At 40.5% G+C, this 24,527-nt stretch overlaps 2 protein-coding genes and 1 long non-coding RNA gene across 11 annotated transcripts in view; 2 read left to right on the forward strand and 1 right to left on the reverse strand.

Annotated features, from left to right (window-relative positions):
- Nucleotides 1-7,197: 7,197 nt before the first annotated feature.
- On the forward strand, nucleotides 7,198-12,437 carry CTXN2 (cortexin 2). 5 transcript variants are annotated; one of them, XM_066196017.1, is made up of 5 exons: nucleotides 7,198-7,412; nucleotides 9,082-9,347; nucleotides 10,662-10,748; nucleotides 11,145-11,281; nucleotides 11,990-12,437. In XM_066196017.1, exon 5 carries the CDS (start codon nucleotides 12,044-12,046, stop codon nucleotides 12,290-12,292), a length of 249 nt encoding a protein of 82 aa, XP_066052114.1. In that variant the 5' UTR covers nucleotides 7,198-7,412; nucleotides 9,082-9,347; nucleotides 10,662-10,748; nucleotides 11,145-11,281; nucleotides 11,990-12,043; the 3' UTR covers nucleotides 12,293-12,437. The 5 variants fall into 5 exon arrangements, with proteins under 5 accessions (XP_066052114.1, XP_066052111.1, XP_066052115.1 ...); XM_066196014.1 differs by lacking the exon at nucleotides 9,082-9,347; XM_066196018.1 differs by lacking the exons at nucleotides 9,082-9,347; nucleotides 11,145-11,281.
- Nucleotides 12,438-14,416: 1,979 nt separating this feature from the next.
- Nucleotides 14,417-24,527, forward strand: part of SLC12A1 (solute carrier family 12 member 1) — a 44,796-nt gene continuing 34,685 nt past the window's right edge. For 4 of the 5 annotated variants that reach the window (XM_066196009.1, XM_066196012.1, XM_066196011.1 and 1 more), the window contains exons 1-4: nucleotides 14,417-14,505; nucleotides 16,352-16,951; nucleotides 21,415-21,549; nucleotides 21,741-21,816. In XM_066196009.1, coding sequence (XP_066052106.1) covers nucleotides 16,541-16,951; nucleotides 21,415-21,549; nucleotides 21,741-21,816 — 622 coding nt within the window. In that variant the 5' untranslated portion in view covers nucleotides 14,417-14,505; nucleotides 16,352-16,540. Of the gene's footprint in view, nucleotides 14,506-14,546; nucleotides 14,655-16,351; nucleotides 16,952-21,414; nucleotides 21,550-21,740; nucleotides 21,817-24,527 lie in introns of those variants that run through there. The other variant, XM_066196010.1, reaches the window with a different exon arrangement.
- LOC136296693 (uncharacterized) overlaps nucleotides 19,443-24,527 on the reverse strand; it is a 35,750-nt gene continuing 30,665 nt past the window's right edge. The window contains exon 5 of the long non-coding RNA XR_010722986.1: nucleotides 19,443-19,513. This is a non-coding gene — a long non-coding RNA (uncharacterized lncRNA). The remainder of the gene's footprint in view (nucleotides 19,514-24,527) is intronic.

Consider the following 24,527-nt stretch of genomic DNA (forward strand, 5'->3'; position numbering starts at 1 on the left):
GCTCAAGAGCATTGTCCAAACACTTCTGGAACTTTCTCAGGCTTGGTCCTGTACCACTTCCCCAGGGAGGCTGTTCCAGTGCTCAACCACCCTCTGGGTGGAAAAACCTTCTCCTATCTAACCTAAACCTCTCCTGACTCAGCTTCATGTTCTTTCCTCAAGTCCTGTCACTGGTCACCAGAGAGAAGAGATCAGTGGCTGTATTTCTGCTTCCCCTTGTGACAATGCTGAAGATCCCAGTGAGGTCTCCCCTCCATCTCCTCCAGGCTGACCAAGTGACCTGTCACTCCTCATAAGGCCTCCAGACATTCCACCATCTTTCTTGCCTTCTTTGGACACTCTCTAACAAGCAATATTTTTAAAAGAAAAAAGCATTTATCATTTGGACAAAGTTTAATCATTTTACTAACCACAAGTACAAAAGCATTTCTAAAGGGGTAACCAAATATTATATAAATATCTATTATATAAGGAAAGGCATTCAGTCCTCTGCAATGAATTTAGATTGGTGGCTTCTGGTTGCTGACCCACTGACCGGTGCTAATGTGGTTTTTGGAAGTAAACTCCTTATGAGCTGCTGGGACTCTCTTTTGTCTGTCTTCATGACTGTCATAGCAGGTGTTGGTAATGTGAGATTTTGGAGAAAGCATTCAAAGCTACTGCAAAACACCCCAATAATCTCCATTCCAGATGAAGGTAGAAAGGCATACCCAGAGGTCTGATAAGAGATGTAATTCTGTTCACACATTAACCATAATTAGATAAATATCTTGGTATTTGTGATAATTATCACTGCTGGAATAGTTAATGTTTACTTGATATTGCTGTCATTACATTTTACAGCTCTCACTTCTGCAGGGTGAAGGGGAGTAATTCCCATGTTCCCTGTTTGACTGAGCTTTGCACAGAGCATCTCGAGTATTGGAATCCTGTGCTCCCTAAAGCAGTATTTTGGCACCAAGCAGCTGACACTGAATTCCTGTGCTGATGGGCCTGTGGGTATAACAGGAGCTGCTGACTTTCTTACAGTTTGCCTGCTTGTTCTGAATAATCTACTGCCTGTTTCAATTGCTACCTCCCCAGGTTTGTATGCCTCTTGGCCCCTTGGGTCTGGCTGAGGTGAAGTAGGTTCTCCCCACAGCAGCCCTCAGCACTGTGCTCTGTACTGGTAGCTGGAAAGGAGTTAGTAACACATTGGTGTTTGCTGGGACAGCATCACAGCTGTACCTCCAGCATTCCCCTCTCACCAGTGGGCCGAGGGTGGGCAAGATCTTGGGACAGGGCAAAGCCAGGACAGCTGACCCAAACTATCCAAAGCGATATTCCATACCATATGACATTGCACAGCAACAAAAGCCAAGAAAAAGGAGAGGCAAGGGCGGGGAGAAAGAGTATTTGTTATGACATTTGTCTTCCAGAGCAACTGCTATGTGTACTGCTTCCTGGGAAGTGGCTGGACATCGCCTGCTGATGGGAAACAGAGAGTAAATCTGTTTTCCTTGGCTTCCATTTGCAGTCTTTGCTTTATTCAACTGCCTTTATGTTGATCCATGAGGTTTTTCCATCTTATTTTCTCCCACTCCACCATGCTGAGGAGTGCTAGAGCAACTTGGTGGGCACCTGATGGGCAGCCAAGATCAACCCACCACAGCCCAGTGCACACGGTTTTGTATTGGTAAACTCTGCTGTCACACAATGGGTTTTGCAATAAATTCTCAGAACTGCACAATCCATACACATCCAAAGATAAAGAGGTGTTTTGTATTTAGGCTGCACTGGGGCATAGTCTGGCTAAAAGCCTCGAGGAGTTAGGGTAGCTTTGCCCTCTCTCCCTCACACCACAACTCCAATTTAGAGCATTCTGTTCAGCTCAGTTGCCTGTGTCAGGATTTTTATGCGAGTCTTGCCTCCTTTTCTACAAGTACCACACAAACACTCAGTATTTCTGTCTTCAAAGAACAATAATAAAAAACGGGAGAGCAATGCCACAAAGAGCTGTTAGGGACTTGACGGGGAGAACTGGAATTGAAAAGTAGAATTTCTTTAGTCTACAAAACTGTGTTGAAAAATGTTCAAGGTTTTCCCTAGGAATACTCTTGAGTGTAAAATGGTGGATTTTTTTTTATCTACTTACCATAGCTAAGTGAAAAAAAAAAAAAGAAACCATTGTCTTTCCATGCCATTTCCTGTGCTGAGAAAGTCTGCTTTGTTACACACTACTGGTCCCTCCTGGGAATATTTAAAAATTATCTTTTGATATATGGGCTTCCAACAATTCTTCTGCCTCTCTTCACGTTCTTACAGAAGACAGACAAGATTTTTGAGGAATATTCCTGTTAAAAGGGGATTCTTCATTTAGTATAACACTGTTACAAGTGTTCTTGATCTGCTGTCCTAACAAATTCCTCTAGTCATTCCCTGCTGTAAATAGTTTCACAGTTATAGGTAGCATGTATGGTATAATGGTTCTACATTCTTGGCAAGCAGAGAGTTGACAGCACTCATTTACACACAGAGTTGAGGATAATGGAATATTATTAATGTTCTTGCATATATATGTAAATGTAAGCAACTCTAAAGGAACTCTACTGAAAGTGTCTTGTACAAGTAGTTACTGAGGTAAAATAATTATGTGTATTTTAAGTATCAGCATTCTTTTCAAAACAATAACTCTCCAGTAAATTCAAGTCTCAAGTCCTCAGTGACAAACAAGGCATAGCTCCCAATATGCTAATGAACAAATATGCATCATCCTTTTAGAAAGGACCACTTTAATTTGTCTTTGGTTTATCTCTTTTTTTTTTTTAAATTTTGTTTCTGGTTATGTCATGATCAAAAGCAGTTCATCAATACTTTTATCAGGTGGAACCTGTGAAAAAATTCTATGTTCCTGAAAGTCAGTTTGCACAGAACTTCAGAAAGTGGGAATTTGGAGCCTCATAGCTTTTAACTCCATTTGACTCTTTTTTTTTTTATAATGACTGTTTTCAATTCTCACCTACATGATGCCTGCATGGTGGACATGTCACACATAATTCTTCTTCTTTTGTTTGCTGTGGTACCTAAATGTGTTTAGCAGTTTTTAGACCCCGTCCCTTCTCCAGGAAGCCCCAACTACAGCTGAAGAAGGGTTCCTTTAGCAATATATTTGCTTTGTAAATATTTTTACTTTCATACCTTATTTAAAGGTCCCTTTTTGCACAAGACACAATTTCCAGACCAATCCGCACTGCCTAAGGCTGCAACCAACCTATGCTGCTTTATTTTGTGCTAAATATATATGTATATATATATATAAATAATAACCCTACTCTGCAACTGGCGCCCTCTTTTGCATACTTATAGTGGACCTATAGTGAGGCAAGTATTTCCCCAAAGGCTCTCTTTGCATTTAAGCATCATCTTTCCGGGCTGAGAAACAACATGGTATCAGTCACACAGGAGACCTGCTCTACTTGATCTGCAGGGACATAACTTCTTTCTCCCCCACAGAGGCTTTTATCTCCTTAAGTATCACAATTTTTTTTTCAGTCTTGTGCGACCCTTGACCACAGCTTGAGTCTCAGTCTTAATCACCTATTTTTTACCCCTAAAAGGCTGCATAAGACCAGACTTTTGGAAGTACTTTTACTGTTCCTATATGGAAACAATTCATATTATCCCCTCTTCCCCAGACGTTACTCTAGCTGCTGAATTACAGAAGAAAAAACTGAGCAACCTGCTTTTTGTTGGTCCTTCTTCCACTGTCAGGCTGAGTGCCCCGAACATACCCACCACGTCTGCCTTTCAAGTGAAGCAGCAAACCCCTCCCTCGTGCAGGTCTAAGGGGAACTCCTCTTTCCCTTTGCCCTGTCCCTGGCTAGCCCCAGTGCCGAGCTGGAGGAGCCCGGGACACACCGGGGGCCTTTTGTCTCCTCATGGACGAACTCTCCCGTCCCACCCACACAAGGTGGCACTGTTGGTTTTCACTGTATTCACGCACTCTTCCACCTTCCCCAACACAAAGGGGGTGATTTTCAACCTTCTTCAGTTTCTGAATCCTTAGCTTTTCCTATTTGAAGAGTGGGCCTAGTCAGGCATTTAACATGGGGAGACTGCTTTGTAGGACTTGTTTTTCTGCCTCATTCCCAGCAGTCACCAAAGCAGTGCCCTACAGACCCACAGGGCTGTAGACTCTATCTTGCTGGTGAAGTCAGTGTCTAGTAAAAGCACAGCCTTTGAATAAGCACAAATAGAGATTCAGATCTTTTAAGACCATGTAAAAAAAAAAAATGGTAGAATGAAGATGTTTATTCTTCTGAAAATGCTAAATGCCTTGAATTAAATTATATAAAATAATTCCAAGTTGCAACTGTGATGAATACATAAATTAATATATAATCCACCCACTCATGCTGTGTGCCTCTATTACTACTTTTATCTCCCCTATATACTCTTGCTTTCTGATTATATTCTCAAAAAAACTTGCTTAAATTTGCTTTAGAGGGGAGTTTCAAATTTATCTGTTTCTTCTGTGCACAATACTCTTCACTGACTCTGCCCACTTCAGCCCATTTAAAATTTCTAGCAATTGAAGGGAGAGGTTTTTTTATGTGCAAAGGAGCACTCAAAGAGCTGTTTCAAGCTAAGCTGAAAAGCAAGTTACAAGGGAGTTAGTTATCCCTCAAACCAGTTACATTTTCTTGATACTTACACCATTCCAGTGATCCTTAAACATTAGAAGTATTGACCAGCTAATAGCTCTAAGACTTCCAAGCTGCCTTTCACTCACTGGCACCCACTTGGCTTTCAGTGTCTTGCCCAACCTTAAATTATGCCACTTGAATTTGCTAACTCAACAAATTACTAGATGATTATAAAATCTCTATTTCTGATCAAGGGCTCTCCTTTGAGGAAACACAGCACTCCCTGAATAAGGATCAAATCAACAGCAAATATGATTGAAGTCAGATGAAAGTGATAGTAACAGTCAGTTGAACACAAAAGATAAATGCTGATAAAGAAATTGAAAGCAGAGTAGTGAATGCTCCCTTTGTCCATATACCCAGAATGATTCACAAACACTGCTCTCCCATTTGCCTTACCAAAAAAAATCGATTTTCCCATGCAAAAGCAAAACTTGTCATTTTTAAGTGAAAAAGAAATGAAATGTAGGAAAATATTGTTGTTCCATCACTTTTTCATTTTAAAATATACCATCTTGAACAGAATAGTGCTACTTGTCTGCTGACAACTGGTAGATAAAGGAGACTTATTCCCTGTTGCTAGCTGCCAGTTTCTTTCCCAGTTTCAATTCCAGCAAAGTGGATCTTCAATACATAAAATCAGAACTCCTCAGAGTAGAACATGAGTGTCAGATTCCTAGAAATAAACACATGATTTCAGCAACTTCTGCCATGCCAGAGTACAAGAGGGACAATTATCTCAATGTTAAAAAACCACAATGAATTCTTTAAGTTCAATCCTATAAGAATAACAAGACAAAAGGATAATGTATCTATAAGAAGTAGTATCCCACAAGTAAACCTCTTCCTGGAAAATGGTAGTGAAAGGCCCAGCATCCATACCTGAATTCTGGCAGAAGAGGCAAGATGCACCCCCTCAAAATATGTTTCTATTGTCAATGCTGTCCCTCACTCCCAGCCACAACAGTAAGAGTGGTCCTGGCTACTCCCAAGTCATATTTCCAAAAAGATTCTCCAAGTGTAGCAATGCTCAGCAATTATTAGGAATCCCTGGGCTTCTGTCACTCTCCCTTAACAATTATGCCAAGTTGAGGAGGCACTCTGAAATTCTGCGATCTTGTGTTTGCTCCTCCCAAAATTTCAAACTACAGCTTTCCATCAGGTGAGAGACCTGCATGGGGCCCCCAAGTAAATCAGGGACAGGGCTAAAAAAGAAAACTAGAGCTCCTTAGGAACAGTAGGGGCTCTATATACAAATTCTGAAAGCAGTCTTACACTATTTAAAACTATCTATTTATAAAGTCTTCATGGATCTTTAAATATGACAGGCACTTCAAAAATTAGCTTGACTTACAGACATTGTTTATCACATGACAAATGCTGCAACATTAGAAAATCAAACCAGTAACCATTAGCAAGTACATAGTTAACCATCAGTTTAACCATTAGTTCTAACAGCAGGAGAAAGCTGCATTTTGACTCTGCCCTTTGCTTAGAAGTTCACTGCAGTCACAGCAGAGGAATAGGGCATTAAAATGGCAGGCAAGGCAAACCCCTTTTTTTCCTAGATCATTTCAGGAAGAAGGTTTAATCCATCATAGTGTTATTGCATGTAGCAAGAAACATGATGAGTTTTAAAATTATTTTCTACAGAACAAACTCTGTTAGTAGGTCTACAACAGTTTCAGAAGCCTCATGATGCATGACAGTGTGATACAGTCCTGTTCCACTGACCCACGTGCATCCCTGCAGGAGTGTATTCACCCGGATGATTTACAAATATGGAACCACTATCATTTGAAACAGATTTGCTATTTATTAATGCAATATATACAGATCCAGCTTTGGGAAAATGAATCTTCTTTCCTAATCCAACTTAAACACCTGCTGTTGTGGCAAATAGAAACCTCTCTAATATACAACCAGCATCAGCTAAACGCAGCTAATGAAAGGATAATAAAACGAGGTCTATGCTTTAATCGTTATTACTATTACAGCTGCTGGGAGGACCCGAGGCCACACTGCGGGCACAGGCTAAGAGGCTTTGGGCTCAGCACGCCCCGCTCCGATGAGCGTGTGAAAGCCTGCCCGCTGTTTCACGGCCAGCAGCGGCCCCGCCGCACCCAGCGCGGCTCCACAGGTCCCGCTCGGCGCCGGCGGCGGGGCTGCGCCTCTCGGCCGGTACCGGGGCCCGGGAGGGATGCAGCCCCTCCTGCGGGCACCGCAGCCCCGTCCTCCATCACTGCAGAGACCACCCGGCCTTCGAGGCCCCGGTACCCGGCCTGGGCGGCGGGAGCGGAGCGGAGGAGGGAGGGCTTCTCCCGCCCCGCTCCGCAGCAGCCCCGGCCCGGCCCTTACCGATGCACCGCACGTAGTGTTTTGCAGGAAGTTTCCACGCTCCTGGGTTTAATCCCTGCAAACCGGGGCTGGAGAGGAGCGCGGCTGAATAGCGATGGAAAGGGGCGGGCGAAGAGGTGGAGGAGGAGGCGGTAGCAGCAGCGGCCGTGTTTAATTTTTTAATTAGGGCGGTTTGAGCATCTCCCGGCGGGGTCGCATCGCCGGGCGGCGAGGGGAGCCCGGACGAGCTGCCCCCGCCGCCCCGGGACCACCCCGTGCCCCGAGCCGTCGGGACTCCAACCTGGGCTTTCGACAGCTGGCGAGGCGGGCCGGAGGCGCGGAGAGCCCCGCGCTCCGCCACCATGGGCAGCGCGGGCGCGGAGGACAAGGGTTCGTAGCGCGGGCGGCGCGGCGGGGCCGGCGGGCGGGGCGCGGGGCTGACCTTGCGGCGCCGCCCGGCCCGGCCCGGCCCGGCCCGGCCCGGCCGCACTCCCGGCGAGGGCAGGGAGCAACGGGGGGAGGCAGCCGGGGCGGCGGGGGGAGCAGGGCAGGGTAGGCGCCTAAATCTGCCTCCCCAGGGTGACGGGGCCGGTGGAAGCGAAGGCTGGGCGCGCCATCCTACAGCAACAATTGCTTTGCAGGTGCTCGGTCTCTCTCAGCCTCCATCCCCTGGGAAGCAGGCACCACTTTCCCACATTCCCAAGTTAAGGATGATGCTAGTGAAGGTTTTATTTTCGTGCATCTCTATATTATCCAAATCTAGACGACGTATATGAATTCACAACACAGAAGCTCTCATCCAGTGAAGACTTCAGGTTTATATACTTGCTACAGATAAAATCTTATTTTTGCAATTCATTCCTTGTCGGAAGGCTGGAAGTGTCACTGCTCGGCTACTGCTTCTTTGCAGGGGAATGCTGTTTATGTGGAAAAGTGTTGCTTGCACCCTGAGTTACCATGCTGCAAAAACACTGTGTGGGGCTCTCTTTGCAGAGCTGTGAGCAATGCCTTCATTTGCTGAGCATCCATGTCCTGGCCTTCCTACCTTCACCTCCCTGAATGTCTTAGAACCCGTACCCTGAAGAGAAAAGGTTCTCCCCAGCAACTGAGAGAATACAGGCAAGCAGTGAGCACATGAGTATGACAGGTCGGCTGTGTGGTCACAGTGCTTCTTTTGCAGCATTTCTGGCCGTATGTTGTTAACTCAGTTAGCTCAGACTTTTCAGAGAATTCCATATTCGTGCTGATTTCTATTTCTAGTCTGTTTTATAGGACTTCTCCATTGTTAATCTTTTCATCTTGCCATCTTCTATGACCAATTTCTGTAATAGCATTTCTGGAATACAGTTTTGTTTCCCTGAACAGATAATTAAGGGCAAATGAGGTGCTTCCAAAGCTCTGAGAGAATGCCTATTTATAAGTCCCTTTTCAAGTTAGGTTTGCTGTTACTCAAGCACAAGCTCAGGACTGAAGCTATTCAAAGTACTTTCAGAATGACCACAGCCATGAACCAGCAGCTGGGCTGTAGACATCCAAAAAGAGATGACCACTGTTATGTTGTTACAAACTGTCATTTAGGAAGTGAGTTTTTAGGCACCTAAGGCTTAGTCATGCCAAAAGGATGAATGCTCCCAGCTTGAGTTCGTGTAAAGGTACTAATTTCCTGAGTACTGAGCCATTAGAAAAAAAATCCTATAAGGGGGTTCTGTGAGAGAAGGACTGAAATCCAGAACACCAGGAAGATTATCCTGGTTACTTTCCTGATCTTCTTAAGTGTCTCCGTAAACCTAAGAATAAAGGCTAGGTCTGGAAAAAAATGACACCCTGTCACCCCAAAGCACCAAATAGCTGGAGCTGGGATCTTCAATCCACACCAAACACTGGCAGAGTGGGGCTGATGATTCTGCTAGAATAAGAATTTTGACCTCTTCCTTCCAGCTGCCTCACCATACCTAGTACCCATGGTGTTCCCCCACAGGTGCAGCCAGGACCCCCAGCTCATACCTCTGTTTTTCTTAGCTCAGTATTAAGCTGTTTTCCTCATTCCTATTTTCTTTAGGACTCTGATTGTTTCTTCTGGCCTCAGATGGACTTCCAGTGGCCTTTTATTTCACAGCAGGATGTTAAGGAGCCTTTCTTTTTGACAGTGTTAATACTGGTAACGAATCAAAGGAGGAGAAGAATCCTGACCTGTAAAAAAAAAAGATCGAGCTCTGTCTGGGGCCAGCCCCGAAAAAATGGCTCTGCAGATTATAAATGACACAATGCCTGTCCCCATGATGCTGTCCTAAGGGCTATCTTTGAGGATTTTGGGATCCAGGCCAGGTTAGTTAGCATTCACAGTCCTCTGACTCAATACACTGCAGCAAATGAAAAGGTATCTGACTAACTGGGAGAGGACATCTAACCTGTGTGCAGCACTAAAATGTGAAAGCAATAAAAGGTACTCAAGGTGCCACGAGTTTGGGGATACATAATTAGAACAAAATTTCCTGTGAACTTTAAGGCTTCAATTACAATTTCTGAAATTCAGAACAAGGAACAGAAGAATACAAAGCTGCACATTAGAGTTTCCCAGATCCAGTCCCCCCAGGCAAAATACAGAGTTTTCTGATGCAGCTTTTTCATGCAAACTTTCGTTAAGTAAGACTAAGATATCAATTTCTCCACGTTTCAGCATCAATCAAGCTTTGCACAGAGATTTGTCCCATAATGTCTCCTGACAAGTACATAATGTACAAACAAATCCCATCTAATTCCAGTGTGTAAGCTGCAAAATTAGTAAGACTGGAAGTCATATTCTTGGAAAACTACTCTCTGTAGTGAAGAAATGTTACGTCAAACACAAACATATTTGTCTGGACTCAGCTCAAATTCAGGGTTCTCCATACCCCTAACATTTTTCTCAATGTCTCTCAAGAGAACGGCTGGGGGTTTTTTGGGTCTGGCTTTTCCAGGTAGTGACTATGTATCATTTTCCTGTATAACTCTTGTTTTTAATCGTTATAACCTAGTATCCTAGGACTTTTGGAAAGTATTTTTTTACTGGCTTTTGCTCAAATCAACTGACTTCTAACATAAATTTGTGATATTGATATTTTTGTATTTTTTTTTTCCTGCAGAAGGTCAAACTTAAAAGAAAAATTGGAAGTATGCCCAATGAAAATCCATATAGCAGGCGGGCTTTACCTATGATGAATTTTCAGAAAATAAATATTGCTTGTTGTTGACATTATTTCTAATTCCTATAGGCTGTATCTGGATCTTTCTTCCAGCTTAACAGGGATAAAACAGCATGACACAAAGAGCAGAATATAATTCAAAACAAGGAAGGATCTCATACACAGGTCTATAGAATAAACAGAACATTTGCTGTTAAGCTCTGGCAAATGTGTAAAGACTATCAGGAAACATTATTTAATATCTACTACACTGAAATTTATTGCAAAAAAGAGAAATACTAGTGTTTTGCCCTTTTGATCTTTGTTCTAAAATTTTTGTTCTTTAGGATGGTAGTCAAAAAACCTAAAATTTTGAAGTGAGAAAGGAGACACCAAACAGGATAAAAGTTCTGTCCATTTCTGTGTGCTCAGGAATACCAGAAGTTATTTGTACTCTTTCTGTTGTTTTTTCTTGTAGGCTGACTCAGAGTATGGCTCCTCTAGCCATGGCTGCAGTACAGAGAACAGATACTGGCACTCCCTTTAACCTGGCTTAGCCGTGCAGGTACCTGAAGCAGTGTAGCCATGGCAGCACAGAGCGCTAAGTGGCCTAATTATTCTACCTAGAAATAAATGGATACTGGCAATTCCCTGGGGAAAAAGAGGTTGAATTGTTAACAAAAAGAGTTTCCCCTGAGGCATGTTCGTTAAATAGGTGTTAGCAAGAGCCAGAAAACCTCAAGTTCTAGCCTTAGAATAAAAGTCTTTGTCCTTTGGCACTTTTGATGTCCCAGCCTTCCAATTCTCCTGCTGTCCATAGATACAAAAGAAAGATGTGATTCCAATATCTGATGGAAAACCTAAAAAAAAAGCAATTTATTCCCACCCGCAACTAAAATCTATAGGTAAGATCTCCTTAAAAGGCAAAGATAAGAAGTTTCTCCTTTCTGGAAACATGCAGAGCTCTCCTGGTGGCAGCAGCAGTGTGGAGTTGCTTGAGCATCCTGCTTCCCTAGGACACGCGTCAGGGTCAGTCCCCTGAGCAACGCAAGGAGCACGGGCACATCTCCTGTTTACTGTGCCTGTAAAAATGGCAGGGTATGTATGGGGAAGAACAAGGAGAAGAAATAAATGAGAGCAAGATTCAGGGGAAGGGAATTTAATTCTGCTATCTCTTCTTCCACCAATCTCTGCTCCTACACAACAGTGGACATGTATAGAGAAAGGTGAAGGATTCTTATACAAGCTCAAAATACACAAATAATTTTTTTTTATGAAACTGGAGCCCAAGACTTCACTAAAATTGCACACACAGTCTTTTATTTTACAAGTTGGATCTATTTATGTAGACTCTGAGCTAAATCAAATGAGTAAAATCCACATTGTTTAGCTGAAATTGCCTTTGAGGTCAATGCAAGTTTAACAAGTTTAAGCACAGAGATGTAAAGTCATTTCAGGGAACATACCAGGTTTCTGCATGTGGAGACCTTAGAGAGTATTGCCAAATCACAGTCTGGAGTCTTGTGCCCAGTCTGACAAAATGTTGTTTGCAACAACTGAAATTTCTGTTTTGAGGAGACAGAAAGCCAGAAAATTGTGAGTCTGCTGTCTCAAAACAGAGGCCAGTAAGTGAATGGTGTGTAGAGGCTAATAGTTGCAATTTTATCACATTAATTTAAACGTGAAAAAACAACTGGACACTTCTAAAATCCAAGCTGGTTTTCATTTTCAAATGTTCATATGCTACAGCTCAGATGCATGCTGCCCATTTTGAGCTAACCACACTGATTTGATGTTTCTATGCAGGCAAAGAAGCAAGAGAGGTGAAAATCCCACAGAGCCACCAGGATGTGATGCCCAATGATGAGCAGTAATTACTGCAGCAACACTTCAGCCAGCATGAGTGTCAACGAAATGTCTGCCTTCCCTCTGACTTTAGAGCAAAAAACTGGCTTTGCCTTTGTGGGGATTTTGTGTGTTTTCTTGGGACTTCTAATTATCAGATGCTTCAAAATCTTGCTAGACCCCTACAGCAGTATGCCTTCTTCCACGTGGGAAGATGAAGTTGAGGGGTTGGATAAAGGAACATTTGAATATGCCCTTGCATGAAAACTCACAGAATATCCTGCCTTAAATTTGATGTTGATTTCATTTTGGAAACCAACTGTTGTTACATTTGTTATACATGCCTGCATTTTGGAGATATGTTGGTGGCATCCATTTTGTTAAATAAATATTTGTTGCAAACTCAAAAGGTACGTCATGTTGCTTTTATTTGATGAACAGTGGAATGGTAGATAAGAAAAGGCTAACAGCAAACAAATACACAAAAAATCACTAGAAAGTTGCCATGGCCAGTATTTTAAGGATCGGATGGTACCTGGCTCTTCATGTCTACTGTGTGTCATGACAGGCTGAAGAAAAAGACAGGCTCATGTATGGTGAATGTTTAAGTGGTAGCCCCCTGCGCTCCTCATCCAATACAATTCTCTGAAACTCAGTGTCTGTACTTGGACACTGAGGATGCAAAAGTGGAGGACAACAAATGGTTGTGGCTTAGAGGAGGTGCCTGCAGGAGGTGTGCCCCATGTTTTTATTCCACTTGGTTACAGAAGATAATTCTCTTTAAAGTGGAACTTAAACTCTACTGCTGGTCAACAGCTCCCAGCAATAATTACACCAGCCTGGCATGGCCAGAGCAGACACAATCATGCTGCTGACCCACTTTTACCCAGCCCCCAAGGAGAGATGGGGTCCAGAGCTCTGTACACTCCAGCACTCTCCAGAGCCAGTTCTTCTGTTTGTGCCCCTGCTGTTGTGCACAGTGTATGATCTGGACTGTCACTGATGAACTGATCATGGGAGATCCTATCAAAGCCGAAGTGAAAGAGCAGAAGCAGAGACTCAAATCTGGATATTCAAGGTCACCCTCATACACACAGCTGTTCAGCAAGTGTGACAGTACTTGACAGAAATTCAATTCCGTTTTTAAGAAGGCTGGCATTAGAATTTTAGGCACTGTCACTTTTGCTAAACAGATCTGTTTGCAATGAGGAGCTAAGACAAGGAGATCAGTTACAGCAGTTGTTTTCTTTTTCATGTATTCTGAAAAATACATGTTACTCCTTTTGCCCTATATACTAGGCAGAGGCAGACAGTGGAACAGCAGACCTCAAGTGCCATTTGGAACATAAAATACTCAATTGAACAGAGAAGGACATGAATCTCCTGTCTGAAAAATACAAGAGAGGAACAGACAATATTAATCCACACTGACCCAAGTAAATTATAAAACAAACAATTTTGTGAATGTAAGGGCTTTCAACTGCTTCAGATTATACATAAGAAAAATTTCCAGACCCTCAGAGATTCAGTATACTGCATTTATCATAGTTAATTTAGCCATAAAATCCAAGGTAGATATCTCTACAATGTTTCATGTGATCTGTTATTGCTGGATTGGATCATCACTGCAGAGATCTGACACTTCCATTATTTTTATGTCCATCTAATCAGCACAGCTGAGCTCTGGGCTGTCAGGTTAGAGTGCTGAAGGTACTTAAGTTATCTGGGTTAAATATAGTTCAGTTATCTCTAAACTACACAGCAAACACATCCAAAGAACCCCAATATTGTCTTATTACTTTTGTTCTTGACACAATCTATTGCTGGAAGCAATTATCTAATTCCCTTCTAATTACAAAGCTTCATAATTTCCTGCCTGCTCTTTTCTTCATCCCAAAAAGACTAGGAAGTGAGCCTTCCCAGAAACAATACAGAGAACATAATTTTTCAAAGGCTTTTTAAATATACAGAGTAAAACTTTAAATAGGGTCAGGAGTAAATGGTTTAAAACCGCATGTAGGACAAGAGGACCCCCCAAAGAATGATCCCACTGACTTCACTGAATTTTCCGCATAAAATGCACTGAGCAGATCCTGTCCTGAACTCTTGTTATCTGCATGACTACATATGCAGAACTGAAAGATAGAGTATGATCTGTGCAGAATCAGGCATAGCTGGGAGGGAAATGGAGATAACAAAAGTATTTTCAGGCCCCTTAGAAATTTCGCAATGCCATAAACCCAGTAATTGTAATGGATAGGAACATTTACTGGTTAAAAGTTAACAAGCTAGAATGCCTTTCTAAATCACCATCTAGAAATGTTTTGAAAGAGAGGGATTGGATGGTCAATTCAGTATATTAAACAGGAGAAAAGTCTGGCCAATAAGACAGAGTCTGCAATGCCTCAAAGAGAGGGTCACACTATATGCTTGAATAAGAGGCAGACTGTCCTTCCCTAAAAACACAGGATTGAATGGTAAGTTAAATTACCCTGAATAAGGGAAACTTGATTATTTATGCATAATGCTAGAAAACTAAACACAAAGTTAATGGCAAATAACAGTTCAGAGATCTCTGGAAATACATTGTGAAAACCAAAGTGTTATTTTCAAGAACAGCAGAAAGGTAAGAGACTTTACTTTTCCTAGCAAAACACTTATATGGAAATATGACAGTGAAATGACAGAATCATTTTACTTGGTAGCAAAAGTTTCCTTGTCATCAAAGAATGAGGATTTCATTCAGTCATGGAGATGGAAACAAACATAATTTCACTCACCTCAATGACAGAAGATTTGTTTTTGCTCCTTCATGCCTGAAGATGAAACATTTCCTTGCAACTTTAAAAGGCTGACGGAAGCAGAATACTATGATCATAAATGTGTAGTAATAGTAATAATAATAATAATAATAATAATAATAATAATAGTAGTACAAAGCCAGTAAAAGTAAAATAAACTAAATAAATGTAGTATGTTGTTAGGCTGACACAACATTAAGCAGGAAAACTAACATAAATGTGTGAGGTGACAAAGTGGTATCTTAGCAGAGAAGTGACAGCAGAATATTACCCATAGCTGATGGAAGAAATAAGAAAATATGCTTTTGTTGTATCTTATACTGAAGATGGAGAACATTTGATTATCAGCTCTTCAAATTTGGATATGTGATTTTAGAGAAAATCTACATTGCTGAGCTATAAATATTGATGTCATATTTTATCTTTTAGTGCCAAAGGGCCAAATGCATTTCACAAAATCATTGAGAAATTTAAATTGAAAAAATCTTTGGAGTTCATTTAGTCCAACCTCTTGCAAAAATATGAAGCTTTAAAACAATGTCTGTAATGGGCTTATTTACCCAGATTTTCAGGTCATATATTTGTTTATAAGATAGATTTTGTCTCTAAAACTTTCTGCTTTTACAAATGCTTGCAGAGTTTCAATGTCTAAGCATGTTCTGGTTTAGTGCCTTTGAACAAACGGGGCTCCTACTGAATTATACAGGTCTATAAAACCACACTCCCTAATCTCCTTAGAAATATGTTTCAAGACATATGATTGCCATCATTTCAATAGCTCATTTCAGGGCTTTCTAAGCCATACTTTAAATTGCTGCAAGGGTACTTAAGCCACTAAAAGCCTTAAATATACATGCCCCTTCTTCTCTAGGGAGTTTTCGGTTGCTCCTTTGTTTTCTTTGAGGAGATCTGTGTGGGAAAGAGGAGGTGAGAAGCAGATTATACAGCTGCGTGTTCACCTCTCTATGGGCTGCCATTCAGGGGGACCTAGACAGGCCACAGGAATGGGCCAGCAGGAATCTCATGACATTCAACAAGGACAAATGCAAATCCTGTACCTCAAACAGATTTAACATCTGCACCATACAGGGAGCAACTGTCCTGGAAGGGATTGGGGAAGCAGGCTACAGAGGAGTGAGCCCCATGCGATCCATGTGTTAATTGCATGATCATGTTCCATGGTTGTGTACATGGATGCTCACCACATCACCCTGCTCTTCTGTGGGTTTTCATAAAACAGATTGAAACTAGAGGAGTTCTTGGCCCAGTTACAGCTCAGGCCTTTACCTCCTCTGGAGCTTGTACCAAAATGCTGCTGGTTTGGTTAGAGGGCCAAGTGCATCCATCACAGATGGAACATCTCCACAAGCTCTATCTCTCCTTCAGCTATGTTTTTACTCAACAAGTCATAGGAAGACAGTCTCGTGGATACTTCTTGAGGCAGAGGAGAGGAGAAAGCTTGTGGTGGGAAACTTACCTAACCATGCAAGATAATAGAAATAGTTTATTTATATCTTTTTAGCACAAAACCGGCAGCCAACATCAGGAAGACTGCTTAGATATTCAAGAGAAAATTCTCAGCCCTTCATTATTTGAGAAGCAAAGATCTGATATGCAACAGCACTAAACCCTTTGCCGTATCTGCACCTGAGTGGCTGCAGCCACAGAAGAGTACACGGATCAGTGACCTAAGTCTGTAGCATCCCTGAAGATGTCAATGAACAATGCACCAAATGTATTCTTGGATCCAAACGCAAATCGGTTTCAAGTTAACATAATTAATGAAGACCATGACAACAATGAAACAACCCAAGAGGATGTGGGCTCTGACCCACCACATTATGAAGAAACATCTTTTACTGATGAAACACATAACAGACTCAGAATTAGTTACAGACCAGGAAAAAGAGAATTATATGACAATTTCCGTCAAAATGGGGAGAAAACAGAAGCTAGCTTACATCCCTATGATACTCACAGTAAAATGTATTATCTACAAACTTTTGGCCATAACACAATGGACCCAGTTCCCAAAATTGATTATTACAGAAACACTGGCAGCGTCAGTGGGAATAAGCTCAACAGACCAAGCTTATTAGAAATTCATGAACAACTGGCAAAGGTAAGTAAAAAGGAAAAATAGAATTTTTCTCCATTCCATTTCCAGACTGCTAATTCTGTTTATTAATATGAGAAAGTCTTTAAATTCATGGACCTTGCCCAAGAGAAGAAGTACTACTTACCATATCTCCTTTGGTAGCTGCAGTTTGTTCTCTGCTCTGTACCCTGCTCAAAGAAAATGTTTTTATTAAAAGGTGATTGTAATGTACTTGATAAGCAGAAAAACATAGCTTAATCTTGTCTAAAAGTATGCATCTACCAAATCTCTTCTGTTTCACAAAAGAGTAAGGATGGCAGATGGTAAATGTCAATTCATAACTTAACCAAGCCACACAATTCACATTTACTCTAAACTTGAATTTTACACCAATGCATAACTAATTTTGACAGATTCCTCCATTGTACCCATTAACAAATATAAGTATTATAAAAAATATTATGTGAAACAAATGCAATTTCAGTTAATCAGATATCCAGAGCGCTACCTATTTGTTGCTGTAACAAACCCAAACAGCAAGAAAGAATCAAGAACAAGGGTGTTGAGGGGGTAGCAGACAGCACTTACCAGGTGCTGATTCAGTGAACAAATTTGAGGTTAGTTGTGCACTTATCAGGGCAGGGCTCGAATGAAAACTACCAGTGCTATAGTTAAACTGAGACTACAGGTGTTAATATGCAGGAAAGAACTCCTGTTCTTTTTTTTTTGAGTTAGACAATTGTGAAATGACAAAACTTGAGACAAAACAGGCTCTCATCCCCATTCTATTCAGTTTTTCATACTTCTGAAGTCTGAATAATTTGGACAAGTTTCTGATTTTTGAATGCTGGTCCAGATCTTGTTCAGACTTCTGTTCTTTGAAGATTCCTCTTTCCTATGGAGACTTAATATAAAGTATGAAATCAAGAAAAAACATAGCCATTAGTAAATTAGGACCTGATTCTTTAGGAGCTTTTTAGGGCAGCTTCCTAGTTTTGGCCTGACTTAAATAAAGCTGTCCACAGACCTGTGTAAAATGGCTTAAAAGGAGAAATATTTCCAAAGAGGAAAACAAAGCAGATAGGAAAAGGGAAACATACTAATTTAGTATCCCTGCTAATTTGCAGATGTACAAACTTATACTCAAAAGACTAAACACATTTCCATGCCCAGAAGAAATTTCCTTTTATAGAAATAATTTACTTCAGTAGTGGCCAGATTTGAGTAAAACTGTATCTTGGCTTTCAACATAATGCTGAATGAATATGTACTGAACAGCAGCATATTAAAGGATTTTCAGTTTTGATGGTAACCAGAAAATTCTGGGGTTTTTTATGTTGTATCTCTCAATGGTTTTTATATTTTAAACAAAATTAGATGATTTTTTAGGGTTTTTTTAAGGCTTTCACTTAAAGACTATTAAGAAAAAGGAAGATTACATCACAGAATAAAATGAAGAGAAAATTGTTTCACATGTTGGGCCTCTTAGAAAAAAGAGAAAAGAGTATAATCTAACTTGGAGATTTCCAGACTTTTTCCAGTATCCAGTATCCAGTATCCATCTTACAGGAAGATAATCTTATGCTTCTCAAAATAGGAAGGTGAATGTCATAGGTAATGGGATTTTTGTTACACTGGCAACCTGCTGTGCCTTTCTGTGGGTTGTGGCCCTGGTGTGGGAGCACAGCCACAGCTCTGGAACAAACGATGCCCCATTAGCATGGCTGGAGCCCATTCCTGGCTGTCCCATGATCTCACTTGGTGACCTTGGACAAATCACTTTGCTCTGCAGAGCTTTTGCTGAAGAATAAACAAACACGAGGTCACCAAATAGGAGCTAACTAGGAAAGGGAATTGAGATGTCTGAAAAGGCAGAGCTCCTCTCCGGAGGCACAGGCTGTACGTGCGCTGGATGGGGCTCCAGCCCCTGGCAGGAGGGGAGGAGATGCCACACTGAGCATGGACAGGAGTTACAGGAATAGCCCAAGGTGCACTTCTGAAGCAGATGCTTTATTCCTTTTTTACCTAACCACTAAAATCTGGTTTACCACACCATACCCCATGGCAATCCCACCCCCCTCTCCCCCTATTTGAAACTCAAATTTTTGAAGACAACTGTTCTGTCAGAGCCCATTGCAAGATTCTGATAAGAAGTGGCATATGTTTGACTTCAGATTGCTAAACATCATATAAGCATTCCCATTGTGCTTTGATGCTGGGCTTAACATCAGAAGATAAATATTAATATTTAATACAGTTTTTTAATATGTAATTTTTCAAATGTCACAATGCAAGACAGCCTGAAAGGAACTTCAAATATCTAGTTTTCACACTGCTGGAGCCAAATATGTGTCATCTTTTAGCAAGATGTGTCAGTTTTTGCACACATTAAGCCAATTAAATCCCTAAAAAATAGTCTAAGGGCTATTTCACAGCTGATGGCTGGTGATAATTACTTGGGTTTAATATTTACCCTACATAAAAAATAATCTAACCTTTCTTCCTCTTGGCTATTCTCCACACTTGTTCTGGAGATTTGATGAGCTCATCATCTTTAGCCCCAGGAGAGATGAAGACTAAACCATTCTGAAACAAGGAAAGGAAAATGGTTGGGTTAGTTCTCTTTTTTTTTTTTCTTTTTTTTTTTTTTTTTTTTTTTAGTTAACTTTTTATTTTAGTAGTTTTTCAAAATGTTCTGTCACTTTTATTCCACATCCTTAATGCATGAGTAGCACAGGTACAGCTTCTTGGTAAATAACCAATCATTCACTAAAGCACACCAATTTAAAATGCATTTATGGAAGGTTTAAGACCATAATTTATGATAATGGCATAGAGAGCACAAATTAATTCAAAGTACAGAGGAAACAACTTGTTTCAAGTACAGAGACCAAACCCTTTTAATTTTATTCTTTGAAATTCTAGCCACCGTAGCAAAAAGCCCATCATATTATTCTACTGATCTTCCTTCATTAGCTTCAATCATTTACTGTATTTTGAGCAAACACAGACATTATTATTTCAGGGTAAGAATTGTCAAAATTATCTAAGTATCTCAAAGGAGCTCAAAGTCACAGGCTTTCAACAGATCTTGTATTCCCACTTTTCTATGGGCCAGCAGGGCAATAGGCACCAAGTTTAGCCCATGTCAAGACATATTATCCAGTCACTTATTTTTCATTTGTGAGCACAGCTGGGATTTACCTTGTCAAAGGCATTCTAAAACCTTACACCATTTTGGCTACAGTCCCCATTCTTGAGGGGCAAGTCCAAACATTAGTATAAGAGGCATACACAGTTGGTCTTTTTGTCTGTTTCGGGTTTGTGTGTTTGCTATTTTTAAATTTATGGACAAAATATAGAAACAACCTTGAAGTTAACCATGATTTAAAATCTCATGTTTCACAGAATCACAGATGTCTTTCCTCCTTGACCTGCTTAGTTAATCTGGAAATATCTTCATCACCCTCAAAAGCCTAAAAGCATCTAAGTTCCTCTCCAGGAGTGGTACCTAATACTGACTCTGCCAGACTATGGCAATGTGCAGGCTCCTTCCTGAAGGCCTTTGAGAAGGACCCAGAAAAATCAGGCAATTGCTAACCTAATGCCAATTCCTCACAGAAACAGTGAGAGCTCTGAACAAAAATTTTAAAAAAAAAAAAAAAATTAAAAAACCCACCAAAACCCAATTAAATCAAAAGACAATTACAATGAGTATAAATCTCAGCAGTATGACTAATTTCTATACAAGCCACAAGAAACATATCATGGGGCTAAATTGCCTCAAAGATTCTGGGGCAAGAGAGCTGAAGAGATAAAATACACATTTATGTCTGTAACTGATGTGAGCAATCTAAAATTCTGGGTTACTTAGTCTGGTTACACCATAAATAGGGCAATTCCTAATCCTATCTGCTATGGTAATACCAGTGGTGGCTAAGCCACAGAAAAGATTATTCAATTTCTACATTTCACTGGCATTTCTCTGTTTTCAGGAATATGTTACCCATCTGCTGCTGCAGTTATGTTTGTACTTCATTCAATGGGAAACTCTAGATTTAATCACAGAACTGAACCATGCAGCACTCAGTTAGGTCTCTTTTCACTGTTTGAAATTATCCCTGTTTCTACACTTAGCATTATTCATAAATTGTTGCAAGAGTTTGCAGAGGCTAACCACAAAAGCCTCATTATGTCAGATGCTCTACTAACATGTCAACACAACATATATGTGGAATAGCTTACAATAAGAACAGGTTAGTGTCAGATCAGGTAATAATGTATTTACTCTGCTTAAGTGATTCTTTCATCTCCTCCCCTTGTTAGCAAGTCCACCTGCTGATGCCTGGTGTGAGCACAAAACTGCTCTTTACTCCAGTGACTGTAAAACCTGATCTTTGGAATCTTTTCTATTATGTCTCCCTTATGCAGCCAGGTGTCCTCTGCCTGGCCCAAAAAATGTATTTGTTTTCTGTGTGATCCTCCAGAACATTGCCGTGAGCACCGGCTCTGTCGAGAGAGTGGCAAATGGAGAAAGCTCGGCTGGAGATGAGACAGCAGTCAGCAAGGAAGAAGAAAACAAAACAGGATTTGTCAAATTCGGATGGGTGAAGGGTGTGCTGGTGAGAAACTTACCTGCGTTTCTGAAAAATTAATTAAAAGAAAATAAAATCAGTTCTGTTACATTTAAGTCTCTGAAGAGAGGAAGGCAGACATCAGGGCTGTTTGGGATGAAATGCACTGTATCACCCTTCTGGTTTTAAACATTACTTTCAACATTGAACTAATGCAGTAATTTTTCTTTAAAACCTAGGTAAGATGCATGCTTAATATTTGGGGTGTGATGCTCTTTATTCGACTTTCCTGGATTGTAGGTCAAGCAGGAATTGGTATGTATCTTATTTAATATCATTTTCAGCAGTGATAGGGATAAAGAGGATAAACTATACATGATCATGATTAATATATAATCTGAGATGTGCATTTGCATGTTGAACTAAATAATGATTTCAAATGCTTGCCAGGGTAAAAGACATTAATCCTCCAAACTATTGGAATTTTCCAGACTCACAGCCAAATTACTGCTTAGAGGCATAGATCTGTTAACTATGCATATGATCATCACATTTGAATATTTCTGAGCTTTAGTGAAATTTGTATTTAGATCCTGTAACAGATGTAAACTTTATGACTCGGGCCAATTTCTAATATGTGCGTACAGAGTTAACCTTTAAGAGTTCACACTTTGCTTATCTGTGAAACCCAAACCTTGCCATCTACATATTATAAACAACACTTCTTCACACTTCTCTGCCAAGATGAAAACAGAACTGGAGGGAGGTCTCAGCTCATCAGGATTTTGTTATTTTTAACCACGGAACAGCATTTGATAGTAGTGTACTATGAAAGACTAAGTTTTAAAAACTTTGCTACAGCTTTCATATAAATGAAATAAGTACAATTCATTGTGTGCTCTATCTTTGCTTCTTCATAGTGCAATTTAATTAATACAAATTCCAGATCCCAGATCCCTGGAGACTGGGCATCGAGGCCTCCCTCCAGGATATTGCAGAGTGTTCAGTGAAACCAGTGAGAGAGGGAAGTGCTCCCAACACTGCAAGTGTCCAGCACTGCAAGAGCAGCCCAGTGAGGTGCACTGTCCCACAGCTGGGAGCTACAACTCCCCTTTTAGAGCTACTGCTCTGGGGAAGCACAGAAGCCTGAGCTACCATGGCAGTGTCCCTCTGTGATCCATGATCATACAATTAGAGCAATGGGACCCTGATCTTTGACAGGCACCCAGATGCCATAAAAAACCAGCAAAGGCAGGATGGCCAGTAGTCCAGTTTGGATGATCGCAGAATGGACATATTCAATTTTTCAGCTCTGCTGGGCTTGGATAAAAGCCAGTGCTCAAAATCAGATTGAATATAACTATCATTCACATCCCTGTCAATGGAAGTGAAATGAAACATCTCCAAAATTTTGCATGGTTGAAGTCTCATTTCCAATAAAAAGCAGTAACTTCATAGAAATTTCACTTGAGCAAGACTGAGCTTTTAATAAAAAAAAAAATAATAAATGAAATGCTTATTAAGAAAAGAAAATCACAAACTTAAAGAGACACAAATAGGAAAAGAAAAACCAACCTAACGGTAAAAGACCCAGAACTAAGCGGAAGAACTTTACTACTTCTGCAGTGTTCCATATATGGTTCCAGCACTGTGCCTGACAAAAGGGTGCTTTCTGATTTTATGATGCATACCAAATGAGCACATACAGCCCAGGGCACTCATAACTATATGCCTTGCCATGAAAATTCTGCATCTTAATATTGCCAAGACTTTGCTCTGGGGTTTCATGCAAAATTAGTTTTTAAGGGCAGTTTAGTAACTTATTGAGATCATCAAGAAGTATTACTTTGTTTTGAGGTGTGAGAATAGCCATAGGCAAGAGTAATTTATTTTGGAACAACTTACTTAGGAGCCATATGCCTGGTTTTCAATCTAAACTTTAATCAGATTTTAACATTAATTTGCACCAACATCAGTTACAACCTTTCTGCTTTCATTTTTAATTTTACCATTTTAACTTATTGATAAGCAGGCTCTTCTTTCTTATGGTTTATTGCTCTGCTGTTGCTTTTTTTAATTGCATGTGTTATGAAAGGGGGTTACTTTTACTTTTGAAAATGAGACATCAAATTCTATTTGAATAATTTCTCAATGCATTTTTGGAATGCCTTATAAGCAATAAGCTTTAAGTCCCCAGCCAAGCTGCTTAAGGAGAACAGTGATGGAAGCTCATCATCACCAAGGCTCAGGGATTTCACTGGGTACTGCTACTAACATGGAAATTAAATGAGACAGTTAAAGCACCATCTGGGCACCATTTACGTCCCCATCATTAGAGGGCCAAAGAGAGACATCCCGATTATTTCCATACCCTGATAGGCTGTCTTGGGCAAAAGCTCTTACAGGGGAAAAAATAGGATTCTGCAAGGTTCTCTGGCTGTCATCAGCTAGGAGAAAAGGGACAGTATGGTTCTGACAAGATTCCCCGTCCAAAACTAGTCTGCTATTTCCACCTAATATCTGGGGACTCTCTAAAATGTGTATTTGTACCTGTACATGGAATGGTTAAACAAAGGCAGGGAAAACCACCAAGTTTATGCTACCTGCAAATCTGGCCCCAAGTACTAAAATTATGTTACATTACATTATATTACAATGATGCTTTTGTTGAGTCACTTCATTTTATGCACTTTTCTTCTTAAATGCTAAAATATTTTATTTTTAAATTATCATTAAAGCTTTCCCATGAAGATATTACTATCAGATTAGCAAAATATCTGACCCTATATATCATATACATGTTAACAATATGAATTTTGAAATGCAATAGAACATCCTTGAAAAGTATCCCTAGGATGCACATACACTTAGCAAATAATTTTAAAACTGCTTTGAGAATTATGTGTCTCACTTCCTCAGTTGAAGAGTTAACAGCTCTTAAAGTCATATCCAGCCACTTCTCAGACATGAAATTTGCATGGTTGAACAATATCCTTCTATGTAATGGTAGCTGACCAAAAGGAATG

Source organism: Chamaea fasciata, unplaced genomic scaffold, assembly GCF_029207755.1.
Source record: "Chamaea fasciata isolate MVZ Bird 193981 ecotype frontalis unplaced genomic scaffold, bChaFas1.0.hap1 SCAF_14, whole genome shotgun sequence".
Taxonomy (NCBI): domain Eukaryota; kingdom Metazoa; phylum Chordata; class Aves; order Passeriformes; family Sylviidae; genus Chamaea; species Chamaea fasciata.